Source organism: Argiope bruennichi, chromosome 10 (assembly GCF_947563725.1).
Source record: "Argiope bruennichi chromosome 10, qqArgBrue1.1, whole genome shotgun sequence".
NCBI classification, from domain to species: domain Eukaryota; kingdom Metazoa; phylum Arthropoda; class Arachnida; order Araneae; family Araneidae; genus Argiope; species Argiope bruennichi.
This window is the reverse complement of record NC_079160.1, coordinates 19,690,213-19,704,748: the sequence shown is the minus strand read 5'-3', so window position 1 is coordinate 19,704,748 and position 14,536 is coordinate 19,690,213. Positions and strand designations below refer to the sequence as shown.

The window sequence follows — 14,536 nt, the reverse complement described above, 5'->3', positions numbered from 1 at the left end:
AATAATACAATATAACGAGTAAAACTTAATATAGAATAATAAAATAAAGCGTGTAAAATTTAATGTAGAATAATACAATATAACGAGTAAAACTTAATATAGAATAATAAAATAAAGCGTGTAAAATTTAATGTAGAATAATACAATATAAACCACTGCGTGCGTGTGCGTGTGTGTGAGTGAGTGTGTGAGAGAGAGAGAGTAAAATTTAATGTAGAATAATACAAAAACCAATGGGTGTGTGAAACTTAATGTAGAATAATACAATATAATGAGTAAAAATTAATATAGAATAATATAATAAAGCATGTAAAACTTAATGTAGAATAATACAAAATAATGAGTAAAACTTAATATAAAATAATACAATAAAGCGTCTAAAACTTAATGTAGAATAATACAATATAAACCACTACGAGTGTGTGTGTGTAAGAGCTGCGAGTTTGAAACTTAACACTTCAATGCAATTTTTTAAATTCTAATCATAACTTATTTCTGTAGTAAAATCTGCATTTTATTTCCATTCTTAAAAATAAAATTTTGCATGCATTCACCTCATTATTCATTTTAAATGCATTCCATTCAAAACATTGTTAGTGGCAGTTTTTACAAGCAAACACCCTCTGAACAAAATTCCCAGAGTATTTAAATACATTTAGAGTGGCATTTACAAGATTTTAAAATCCATTACTGGATCTAGAAACAAGGTATTTTAAAAATTTGAATAATCACATAAATTCAACAAGTCAATGAGCCATTATTCGATCAGCATCCTCTACGGTCCGATGAATCCGTCAAAATTAATAGCTCTTTATATGATAATAAAAATAACTACACTGATTTCAAAATTGTGCTTAGGATTTTCTTTCTATACCTCAAACTATCGAACCAAGAAAAATTTAAGAAAAGGATGACAAAACGCTGAATACTTAACTACAAAACTACTGACATTATTATAAATGTTTTTCCTTAAAGAAAATAGAGGCAAGAAAAAAACTTGCACTTGAAAAGAATCTCATGTGGTTCCCGTCATGAATCAGGCGCATGTCAATTCTTTGCTTGTAGCCGTGTTCTTGATATAAACTAGAAGTTACAAACACTTTTTATGGCTCACGCTCTTTCTACAATTTGCACACATTTTATCCTCCTTTTTCGCATTGATAACGTCGTAAAACAGAAAGGAAAGGGGCTGTTAAGAGTGAGAAGAAGGAAGTGAAAACGACTTTGGGCGCACAAGAGACCTCTCCAGAACCGAAAAGATAAAGCAAGGGCACGTGATATCCCTCTCGAGAGCACGGGGATGGGGGGTGGGGTTGATGAATCCTCAAGACGTGACCTCAAAATCGTCGGCACGCGTACTCCTTTTTTTCAGGTGACACAGCGGTGATTGAAAGTTCAAAAAGCTGATAGCAGGATGGGAAAAAGTGACAAAGAAAGAAACGAAAAAGGGGAGGGAAAAAAAAAAAAGAACACAAGAGCAGCATCTTTTCGGTCAAACCTTGAACTTCCAACGTTGTCCATCAGATGATTAACCCTTTGTCTACATACAGTTCTTCCCCTCCCTTCTCTCTCTCTCTCTCTTTTTGCATAATGATGACGGCACACCATTAATTGGAAGCCAGTTCTTATTAATGGGATGTTCCCTTTATCGTCTGATTTTATTTTTTCAAATAAGTTATTTAAATATAGAAGGTTTTTAAATACCGGCATCAAAAAGAAAAACAGACATATGCTCGGCTTTAATAGTGCTGATGTAGAAAAAGATAACCATAGCTTTCATTTTTTGCATTATAAGTTATTAATTTTTTACTTTCTCATATAAGAAGTACAAAGAGAATTTACCGTAATCGTCAAAAAATTTGAACTCGAGATTTGACAAATCTACACATTTTAGACTCCCTGAGATCGAAAAAGACATTTTTGGGCAATGTTTGTCTGTCTGTCTGTGATATTTATAACTCAAAAACACTTCGATATAGACGGGTGGAAACCAGTATGTATCTTTACAATAATACGATAACTACAACGCGAAGAAAACTAGATAGATAAAATTCTATACACAGATTTAACATCAATAGTGAAGACATATATTATATTTTGAGCCAGATCCAACCAGAGGTAGACCATCAGTTGGTCTATACTTTCAGAAGCATGTAAATGCGATAATACAAAAACAAAATGATTTAAATGTATCAAATTCAGTAAGAGATTTTGTGACTACAAATGCAGTTTTGGGGCAAATTTTTGTTTCAGTCGTTTGGGGAGAAAGTTGCCTAAAACCAAAATTCGATTTTTGAATATTTTTAACCGCGTGACAGGGATTAATAGTCCCCCCCCCCCAAAAAAAAAACATTCATCAAGGATCATACGACGAATTTAATAAAAATGCTCAATTCAAGCCAAAGTTTGATCATTCATAATTATTGTATGCCAATGATATGGAAGGCATTTTCAAGGATACAAACCTTTATTAGAGAGTATGAGAGTAAGTTTAAGTTGACAAGTCGCAGTGGTTTATTAACATTTCGATTTGAATCTATATTACAAGCTACTGGAAATGAAGCGCAATGACAGTGGTGGCCAAAATTGTGGACACTTTTGAAAATTGTTATGTTTTCTAACTTTGTATGCTTATAGAAAAAGTAACGTTTCACGAAATACAAACTCTTACATATCGTTTTAAAGAGAATTGAATGCTGATTTCAATACAAAAAGCAAAATTCAAATATTTCCAATATAAAAAAAGTTGAGCGGCAATACTTATCGTGATACATTAGATGTTAATGAGTGCAGTGAGTTGTCAGTAGGGTAGCCTTTATTTTTTATTACAGCTTCACACTGATGTTTCATTGAGCTGACGAATATTTTACGGTCTTCTTTCGTTATTGCATTATGCCAAGAAACAATTATAATCTCAATTAATTCTCTTTTATTTGATGGACGCTTCATATGTATAAGAGTTTTCAAACGGTGCCATAAGTTCTCAATAATTTTGAGGTCAGGACTGTTTCTCAAAATCCTTTTGGTAAACTTCTTTACGAAAAAGCTCATAAATTAAAATCTAATTCATATATTTTACTTCTTTTGAAATTTCTCAGTATGTTCAGCAGTTCCGGAATTAAAGAACAAGGAATTTGTTCAGTTAAAAAGATTTTCCAGATGATTTTATGTTTTATAATGAGAAAAGAAAAGGAAAATTTCAGTTATTTATCAGTTTCGTATTATTTGTTAGCCTAGTACTTAAAGATTGGATCGAAATACAAATTATGTATTAATATAAGATCTAAATAACGTATTATTTGCTATATTTTGAACAAAGTATCTGAAGATTTTTGCTTTTTTTTCTATAAAATAATTTTTTTATAAAAAAAAATCCTTCGGATTTTTAAATTACTTTTCGTTTTCAATTGATTTTTTTTTCTTTTATAGGTGTTTTTTAATTAATTATATGCAAAAATTTAAAAATATAAATATTTTATAAAATCCCTCTTAAAATTTCATCCTGGAAATAATCATATACTTGAAAGAACGATTAGTACAATTTATTTCTCCTTATGCTTAGTTGTTTGTCTTCATTATTTAAATAGACTGTGCACACTTACGCGATAAGTTCACATGCGGCAATTTTAAATAAAAAGGGATACCTTTAGCTTCTTAGATTAACCTCACTGTTGGACATGACTTAGGATTGCATTTAAGAAATATCATCCAATCTTTTTTTTTAATACATTAATTTTCAAATATATAAACAATTTGATTCGATTGTATTAAATGATATCATATCTCGAACGTTGAAACAGTATTTTCATTACTTATTGTGCATTCAAGTTTATAGAGGATAAACAGCGTCTGCCATTTCTGATATAGATTTGTATTTCTGATGTAAAAATAATCTTTTTTTTAAATATACATAATGTAGTGGTTATAGAAATAAAATGTAGGAATAAGATCATCATAAACCAATTCCCAGATGCAAGACAATGAAAAACTCTTCTTTGTGCATTCGTAAAGAGATAGTAAAAAAGTTATTTAGAACTACAGAATTGTAGTATTCTTTTTCTCAAGTCATTATATATTAGATGCATGGTCAGATAATGGATTTTAAAACCACACACACACACACACACACACACACACACACACACACACACACACACACACACACACACACACACACACACACACACACACACACACACACACACACACACACACACACACACACACACACACACACACACACACAAAATAATAATAATAATAATAATAATAAAAGATATGACCGCGAAAAAAAAAAAAAAATTGAACCACGGATTCTTTTCACAACCGAGTTTAAGCCTTGCAAAGCAAGGACAAAATGAAGCATTTTCGCCACTTCGGTCGAGTATTTGGTTTCACATCCATTTGCAGATAAAACGGATTATATATCAAACCTTGAGTTAGAAAAAGATTTCTACCGTTATGATATCGGATGTTTATTAAATTTTTTTGTATAAAACCGGTGCAATGAACCGTTCAGTGTGAATACATTATTTATTTATTCATTTTCAAGTTTGAATTTTTTGATGGTTACAGTCCTTCCGTTCTGTATAATTTATGTATCAAGAGAATAAAATAAATCTGCCGAGCTTTTCAATGTTTATATCATTGTTAGTACTGCGTCTGCAGAAGTGAAGGTTTATGACACTAAGAGTATATCGCTTCTCTATTCCTTTCCTCAAGATATTTTATGTCCTAGCATGTCAGTGAACGCAAATGACAGCCGATGGTCCTACCGTCGCTAGAACCCGCTGTCGTTCTGGAATCCATCCAGATTCGTAGTTAGGCGACACTGGAATTCACTGTGAAGAAAAATATATTCTGAACAAGTCTGCCGTGAAACGACTGTACGATAAATTAAAGTCTACCAGATGTAGCGCTCGCAAAAATTATTTCTGACAACTAAGTAACGTTACAGAAGCTCTTTTGATGCCAAGTCTGCACCGTGCAAAAACTTCTACTCTATATCAGTTTAATTTTATTTCTGTACACATTGAAAAAGTGGTCGCAGAATTTAGGAGCCAACAAAATCACTCTTGCCACTCGTAGATTTCTTAAGAGATTATCGCTGAATTGTGCTGACGACAAATTAGAATAATAGAACTGCTTATATCTGACCAATTATATGCTAGTGTTTAACATTCTTTAGTCGTAATGGGTGCAACTTCTAAGTCCAGTGTCACACATTGACATAACTACTTTAGTTAAAACTTCCATAATGGGTTTTCGAAACTGGAACCCTTCGAAGTCGACGCTTCATCATTAGGTTACAACGGCCCTTCGACTACCCAAAAACTACTTCACAAAACTACAATGACACTTTCTCGATCAAACGATAAAGGTATAATGGCATTTAGAGTTTTTATAGTGTCATATTTTACTGCATTTTTCTAAAATTTTAAATTTAGACTATTGTTTTTAAGTCAACTTCTTTAAAAAATATACACAGTCTTACAGTCTAATTTTACACAGTCTTATACTTGTTTTAAGTTAAATTTTACTGTTCATTTCTCTACTTTCTATTAAAGTCGTTTTTCATCACATGTTTAGCTCAATGAGGCGAATCTTAACTTTTACGCCATTGAAAACACAACACAATGACACTAAATTCAGCGTTCTAAGATACATGTAAAGAACAGAATCCAGAAGCATCCAGATTAAACTTTTTTTCTAAGGAAATACTTGTATAACAATAACAACTATAAAAGCTAGAGCAGAGAGAACTTCGGAATTTCAACTAACAAAAGGGAAACTTAATGAAATAAATCTTCGAGCGGATAGTTTAAAGGTGTTCAAAGGCGGCGACATTTATTGTGCAGGATATTCAATCCGCAGACGGCAAAAGCGCCTTCGGTCGCAGTTAAAACGTTTCGAGAGTTGCGTTTATTTCTGGATCGGGACGACACATCTCGGCGTCCTCTGATTCCTTTCCAAGCTGGATTCCAAAAAAATGGGGTAAAAAAACATCTGAAACTTTCTTTTTCTTGCTTTCGTTCGCATCTCCACCTCCCCCTCTTCTAGCATTCATTCTCTCAAGTGAGACGATGCCACAAGCGCCGCACAAAACTCTTTCTCGTTCTGGAACACAATAATGCAACACATTTCAGAGGAGAGGTGTTTTTCTGGTGTTAAAAATATTCTCACGCGAATCTGAGTCACTGACAATGAGTCAAGAACAATAATTTTCAAGTTCACAGAATTACCTGGTGATGCAGCTACTTCAATTCGAATTCCTTCTCGCAAAATTAGTGTTTTGTTTGACTCGGAAATTAGGCGCTGTTTACTCAGAACGAATCAATCTGTTCATCATGACGTAATGACTGTAGTATAGTCTTTTAAAAAAAAGATTTGGAACAAAAGAGTATTAACACATTATGTGCTAACTGTCTCACACGACAACTGTTTTACATTAAAGCGATAAAGGCATGTTTCATGTGAAGAAGCAAGTTTCATGAAACTTTGTTTTGAGCGCTAATTTATTGCAAATAGTTATCAATAATAAAAAATAAAAATATATTTAAGTTAATATTATTTATATAGAAAATTTAATTCTGTTAACACTTTCAACGCTACTGACGTGATATCAATTCAAATATCAATTTTTCAGGCTGCTGACATTTTTGACACAAAAAAATGAATGAGAAAGGTAAAAGTATTCTTTAGATATGTATTAGAAAGTTTAACCTATCTAAACTGGCATAAGAGACAAATTTAGCCCAAAAAACCTGTCATTGGAAGTATCTGAAAGTCGAGATCTCTCGTCGATAGCGTTGGAAGTGTTAAGATATGTAATTACCTCGGAATTAATTTTTTGAAAAAATGTTATAAAATGATTATATTTTTTAAATTCTAAGCATACAATAAATTAAAAAAACATCAGTGAAATAAACACATCAAATAAAAGCAACAAAATATTTTTAAATTAAGAAGAAGAACTTTTTTATGGGGGTGGGGTATGGAGAAAGTAAAAACATTCTATTTCAGACGTTTAACAAATGATTTGTTTAATCGTGAAGGCAATTTAAGAAATAAATTACCTAATTCCAGGCAACAAAATAAACCGTACTCCTATCTAGTCTTAAAATATTGGAGGTTTGGCAGATAAATAACATGAATTTTCAATTTTCTTCGCATTATGAAGCGTTAAAAGAACAGATATCTCACTCTTGACTATAGAACATATTGAGAAATTATTATGTTAAATTTAAAATATATATCTATATGTATTGGGTTTTAATTTATGAAATTTTTTTATAACACTAATTAGCCAAAATTTGAAAAAAGAGCATTTGAAAATATAAATATATTATTCAAACGCAAAATATGCAAATGTAAAATTCATTGTAAGTTACTGGATGGCTAAGTTCAGAAACTAAATTCTAAGGGTTTAATATGAGGGGGGGGGGGGCTCTTTAGTGCTTAAAAATACAGAATAAAAAAAAATAAAAAAAGATTTTTTAAAAAAATTTGGTCAAAAATCCATTTTTTAATGTAGAGTCGGGGACCCTCTTTAGTGCTTAAAAATACAGAATAAAAAAAATAAAAAAAGATTTTTTTAAAAAATTTGGTCAAAAATCCATTTTTTAATGTAGAGTCTATGGCTACAAAAGACATGTAGTCTATGGCTACAAAAGACATAGACTCTACATGGCTGTAGAGTCTATGGCAGTAGTAAAAAAAAAAAAAAAAAAAAAAAAAACGAAATTCTAAAAAAAAATTTGCATTCACCATATCTAATTTATCATTTTTAACATATGTTTTACTGAATTACTACGTAGATCCGAGAATAAATACTTTCTAACCCCTAATACCCAGGTCAAAATAGAATTTTACTTTAAATTTTATATAGAAGATACATAAAACTATGACGTCCAGGACATTTGCCATCTCTTTGCTTTGCCATTAGATTATGGTATGAGTATTAGTAGAAATACGATGCCAACTAAGCCTCAAATTTTTGCTGAGGTGCGAATTATAAATTTTGAGAATACTTTCGGTAGCTTGGATTGATAATACATAAAAAATAAATCAACTTCAAAATAGATGTGACCAATATTAAAGGCCATCACATAAATAGCAATTCAGAAACGTGAAAAAAATAATTAAAAAAAGCCTGCTTTCACATAAACGAGCGAGTTCTACTTTAAAAGTTTATTTCACATTTTATACAACTGTAAGACCATCAAGAACACAACAAAATAATATTAATGCTAAAAATATCATATTTTTGAATCGAAAATAATAATTGAAGGCAAGGAAGCAGTTTTGTACCTCCTGATTTTATTTGTTAGATAACATTTCCCTTTTAAAAGCGAATAATTTTTTTTTTTTTTTTTGGAATAGCTATTATAATTCTGAACGCAGGAGGGAAAAAAAAAAAAAAAAAAAAGACTACATTTTAAGCACAAAACTCACGAATATTCCATCAGTATTTATTCCACTTCAACTTTTGTATATAACTCATTTTCTTTAATTGTATAAACGATCCGCCTTTTTAAGCAAAAGGCCGTTCCCAAAAAAAGCCAGCCATCATTTTTGGGACCTTTCCTCTTCATTTTAAACTATGAACAGATGAAGAGGACGATATCTACCTCTTGAAAATTTCACACCACTAGTAAAACAATGAACTTTCAAAAAATTTAATGTATATCGCGGATCTTTAGGGGCATCGAAATCTAACCTTAAGGTTTGGAGGCTAAACTCAAAAGCCGGACATTCAAGATCACTCCATGTCCTTCACCAATGAGGTGGAAATAATCCAAAATCGAGCATCAAAGCAGAAAACCGGCCTAAATTGGCATGACGCTGAACGGAAGAATGGACAGTCAACTCCTAATTTCTTCTCGGTTTATTTCTATCATGCCTTCAAAAAAGGCACTCACTAGATGCAAGCGTGGAAATAGAAGGTGGCAGCAAAGGGAATAGAGCCTCTATGGATGGGTGAAAAATTGGAATGGTGTGGACTGAAATACTGCACTGCTGGGGCGTAAAGCGAACGTGAATGAATAGTTTAAACAACAAAATCATTGGAGACTTGTACTATCTTTATAAGGAGAGCTGTAAACCCTATGTTAATAATGGAGTCCCTTTATGAAACATCATAATCTTAAGAAAAATGTTATAAAGTATATCATTTAACTATATGCTACCTCATACTTTGTAGTGATATCGCGCCCCATACATTCCTGCAAAATTGAGAAATAGATTCCTAAAATTAACATGTGTAGGGAATATGACGCATGTCGCCGAACTGACTCCACTGTTCGATATTAAAAAAAATTCGGGAAAGATGAATAAAATCAATGATTTATTCATCATAGGATGAATTAAATGACACCTAATTTCGGAAAAAAACCACATATTTTCAAGTCCCCCCCCCATATGATATTGCCCATGAAAATGACAATCAATAGTGAGACACAGATTCAAATCTAAAACCGAATGCATGCAATGCCGAGTTCTTGGACAGTGACCGTGGCCAGATTCTCGCAACCGAAGAACGAAGGGAAAAAAAAAAAGTTTAAGAAAGATATCAAAACTTCACAAAACTCTTTACACAAATGTTAATAATTTTATTCATATCCAAAATTTGATATGCCGTTTCAAATGTCCGTGATTTGACGTGAATAAAAATCCGTTAGAACAGCGACAGGTTTTCACACCTAAAACGAAACCTTAGAAGACAGAACCATTTCTTTATTTTTAATGTTTCTCCCTAACGAAGACCTAAATAGCACAGGGGAATTTTAAAACGCAGTACGGAGAAGAGCAGAAACAGATAGATATGGCCCAGATTTACTTCAGAAACTGCTTATGAAAATTATCTGCGTTTCTCTAAAAGAACGAATCAATATTATTTGTTGTTGTGAGTTATTGTTTGTATTTATTATTCCGTCTCAGTAATTTCAGAACTTATGTATTAGCCGCTACCTTAAACCTACCAATTTCTTTTTTCCTCTGCTTAAATACAACTACTTCAAATAATAATAATATATATCGCACTGCAATCACTAAAAACAAAATATTTAAATTATGAATATTATTTTTCTTTTTTATATTTTGAGAACATTGAACATGACATAACCGACTGCAAAAGTTGTATTAAAAAACATTATTATGTAGAAAATTGCAAATGCTAGAAAGAAAAACAATATGAATTGAAAAACAACACATTTATAGAAAGAATTATGAATACATTTAGATAATAAATATCAAATAATCAGTCATTGTGATAGACTTTATTTATACGGTATCTGCATGTTACGTATAAAAATTACTTTAAAAGGAATAATACTATGTGGCTTAGGTATCAACCTTATCATATGCATAATGCGATGCATAAATCTGGAACTGTATTGTCAATATGATTTTTGTATACCTGTGCACTGGTGTGATTACACGTGATTTCTTTGTTAATAGGAGAACCGGCTTTATTCGCCATTTTCCGTTTAAGATAACGTTACAGAAAGGCAAACAATTTTTTTTCTTTATGTTTATCTAAGAAATTTTACAGAAATTTCTACTTGTTTTGAGTGCGTTTTAACATTTTCATTTTAAAAAATGATTTGCTACTAATGTTTTCTTTAAGGGGGGGGGAAGGGGGATTGTTCGTCTATTTAGCGTTTAACTTGTCTTTAATTTATAGATTTAAAAAAATAATTACAATGCTCCTCAATTTTAACCAAAAAGGTGTCTCTTTCATGAGTAACAATGAGTTCTTTTAAGGATGTAATTTATTAATGAATAAGGACACATTTTTTTTATTTTTCATGTAACCTGTAGAGATTATAAGAACTGTTTTTTAGTTTTCAGTAACAGAGGAAAATCAAGCAACTAAATATTTAAAAAAAAAAAAAAAAAAAAAAAAATGTTGCAGAAAATTTCAAACAATTTTCTGCAACAATGAAATCTATTTTTTAAAGTGAAGATTAGTTAATAAAAGAGTAATTTTATATGCAAAAAAGACCAAAATTAAGATAAGATAATTATGTCAATAAAAAAAATTACCCAAATTTTAAATTGGTGTTAAAATTATTTTTTTGCAATAATATTTTTGAAAAATGAAAGGGAAAAAATAAAAATAAAAAAACCTAAAATCCTACTTAATTTTAATTTAATCAAAATTTTGAAAAAAAAAAAATGTTCCAGACACACATTTCCACTCTTCAAGACATATTTGTATTAAATTTGGTAACTCTAAATCATACAAACTGGCATGTAGAATACCACCACAGACATTGTTAGTAGTAGAGATACAAGATATCTGTATTAAAATTTTAATATCTGGGTTTCCACAACTATTACTCATAAGTGGTATAGAATCATACCACCTTGTTAGTAATGGCTGTTACAGTGTAAGCAGTTACCAGGATTAGTACAAAATGTTCTACATATCAATTGATGTTTTTAATAACAGTAAATTATAAAATATTTAGCTACTAAAACTTCCAGACAAGTATAACTTGTAACATGCTACATTATTACTATCAATTTTTATTTTGGTGTCCAACTTTTCAATGAAAATTTGTTTTGTCAATCAATACAATTAATTAGGAATCTTAATTTATGAAACTGTCCTGGATTTTTAAAATAATTCACAATACAATTTTGAATTTTTTTTCAGAGCAATTTATAATATTTTTTTGATAAATGCATGCATAAAAACAGATAACAGATTAAATAATTTGAATAAATCCATACATAAAACTTAGTAATTATATCTGTACTGTAACTAAGACATCTCATTTTATGTTAATATTTTATCATTATTATAAATAAAAAGTTATCATCAATAATAGTCTTATTTTAACATTTCTCCAAATTTAATCCAACTTTAGTTCAGTGAAATAAAGTAAAGTTAGGTAGCAGTTTTTCTTTTTAACTCTTTTGTAAAATAGTTTTGATATATTATCTCAACAGTATTTCACAGAAAACCCATACAATATGTTTCTTTCAAAATTTAGAGTTAAAAATTCTTATATTAAATGCATTTATTAATGCAGTTTTTCTATAAATTGACACTATAATTCTTTCTGGTCCTGAATTATCAACTTTCAGGAAGATACCCCGTGACCGGTATGATCATTAGATTGCAAGAAAACAGCCTATATGCATAATAATAAAAAATAGGATGAATTTTTAGTTTTTATTTAATACAATATTTTTTAAAAAATTATACAATATATTCACAAGAGATACTCATTTATAAGTGAGAATAACTACATTATTATTCTATAAATAATTTAAAATCTGAAAAATTTACATTTTAGATATTTTTTACATATCATTCTATCTACATATTTTTAATATTTGCCAGGGCATTCATTATATATGATAATTTATATTGTTAAGAAATACACATTGATAATACATGAATATTTCACATACATGATGAATTTTTGTATGATACTCAAAATTCAATTATATAATTTCTATACTGTAGAATAATAAAGTATACCCATAACAATATTCAGTTTTTATATTTAAGAATCAATCAAAAAATATGATAGGTCATTAACAATACTTATGGCTTCTAAATCAAGCTGTTTTTAATAACCTGTATCAAATTGAATAACCTGTAATTTAATAACTTGTATCAAATTGAAGGATCACAGATCTGTTTTTCAATTTCTTTATAATCATAATTATATAAAGTAAATGGTAAGTCAAAAAGGCAATTTTTTAAAAATAACCCATTTAACAAAAAGGGTAAACTACTCTGCAGAATGAAATATATTTTGACAGTGCAATTCTATCAAATGTATATCTGTGTTTTTTGCAAATGCCAAAATTCAAACTATTAAGTTAAAAAAAAATTCTAATAAAGGCATATTCTTCATGATTTAAATGAATAAGTCAAATTAAATTCATTATAATATAAATAATTCATTCTATACATAAATAATTATTCTAAAAATATTTAATTCTCATATAATTTTAAATCTCTTCATAAACTTATCATTCATCTTCACAAAAATTTATTCAAATTAGAAAATTCTTTTTTCATATTTATTTTTATCTTATTCATACAAAATCATATATAATTACTTTTTTCCATAGAAACTATTTTAGAAGTTCCATTAGAAGAAATTATATTTCTTAAAATTCTGTAGGCCATATTTCATAAAATCATATTTATATTAAAACTGTTAAATTATGAATATTAAGTACTATTACAAGAAACATGATAAATGAACTTAATTTATAGTTATTCAGTTCTAATTTTTCAGAAAATATTTTATTTACATTGTATGAAATAAAAATTTTATTTTTCAAACTATCATTCACATTAACTTTTTATGTTGTACTCAATTTTCAAAAAATTTAAATATTTTCAACATAAAAGATTTTTAGTTTGTATAGCCCATTTATTCAAATGATGCTGGCTTCATGATTAAAATCACTACCAGAAATTCCAATTCTTAAAAATAAATAAATAAAATACAGCAACCAGGAATTAAGGTTACCTTTAAAGATAGAACACTCACTAATTTTTAAAGTTTTTTATGTGAATAAAATAATGGCAAATTTCTGAAGGAATCAACAGTAATCAAAATCGTTTATTTGCCAATAAAAAGTTTAAAAACAGATATTGGTTTCAATTATAAGCACAGATGATATAAAGATTTTTGTTACTAGCTGCATGAACAGTTTTGAAAGAAAACATTTGTAAATCGAAACTGAAACTTGCATATACACAGGGGAAAAAATTCATAAAAATGTACTCACTTCTTGTCCTGTCTCCCGATTGACAGCAAGCTGCACTTTGCCATACGTTCCTTGACCCAACTTTCTCTGGACATCAAATCTTTGTTTTAACCGATGTTTCTTGTCACTTTTTAAATGTGATGTTACAAGGTCAGTGCGTAAACTATCCTTTACGACCATGCTGATCCACAAGTAAAATTACCTGATGTGTTATAGAAAAGAAACTTGAGATCTAACTTTAACTAATACTGATGATATAAGAACTTTAAATCCCATTCTCAGGTGAAAATAATACAAGACAGAAATCACTATAAGGGATATTAACTTCTTTTAAATTAAAGTCATCTACTTTCATAAGAGGACAGCATTCTTTATCCTTCATCAGATTCGTTTTATCCGCAAATGCAACACATATTTATCGCTTTAGCAGCATGTCCCTTCGAATAAACATTAGTCACCACAACCCACACATTCTCGAGAAGTACTCCTTCGTCTTTCTACGTACTCAAGGCGAGTAGGAACTGTGTATATCTCAAGATTGTAAACTTTCCACAGCAACCAATGAGTTGCGTCACTACATAGAGGGCGCTACAGTACAGTAGTCTGCTAGTTAAATATATCGATATATTTCGGTATCGTTATCGCTTAAAACGAAACTTAAATTAGCAGGCACAAACAAACTAAGACTAATGAAAAGAACTAGCAATCTTATGTTCAGCCTTAACGCATATCAAAACTATAATAAACTTCTGGATTATTTATTTATTACGATGCTTGGGTTGTTTAGCAA

At 29.8% G+C, this 14,536-nt stretch overlaps 1 protein-coding gene across 1 annotated transcript in view; it reads right to left on the bottom strand.

Moving 5' to 3' along the window:
* The window catches only part of LOC129987818 (uncharacterized), a 122,498-nt gene extending 108,230 nt beyond the window's left edge, over window positions 1-14,268 (bottom strand). Inside the window, exon 1 of the mRNA XM_056095759.1 lies at window positions 13,768-14,268. Coding sequence (XP_055951734.1) covers window positions 13,768-13,926 — 159 coding nt within the window. The 5' untranslated portion in view covers window positions 13,927-14,268. The remainder of the gene's footprint in view (window positions 1-13,767) is intronic.
* Between the last annotated feature and the right edge of the window lie 268 nt (window positions 14,269-14,536).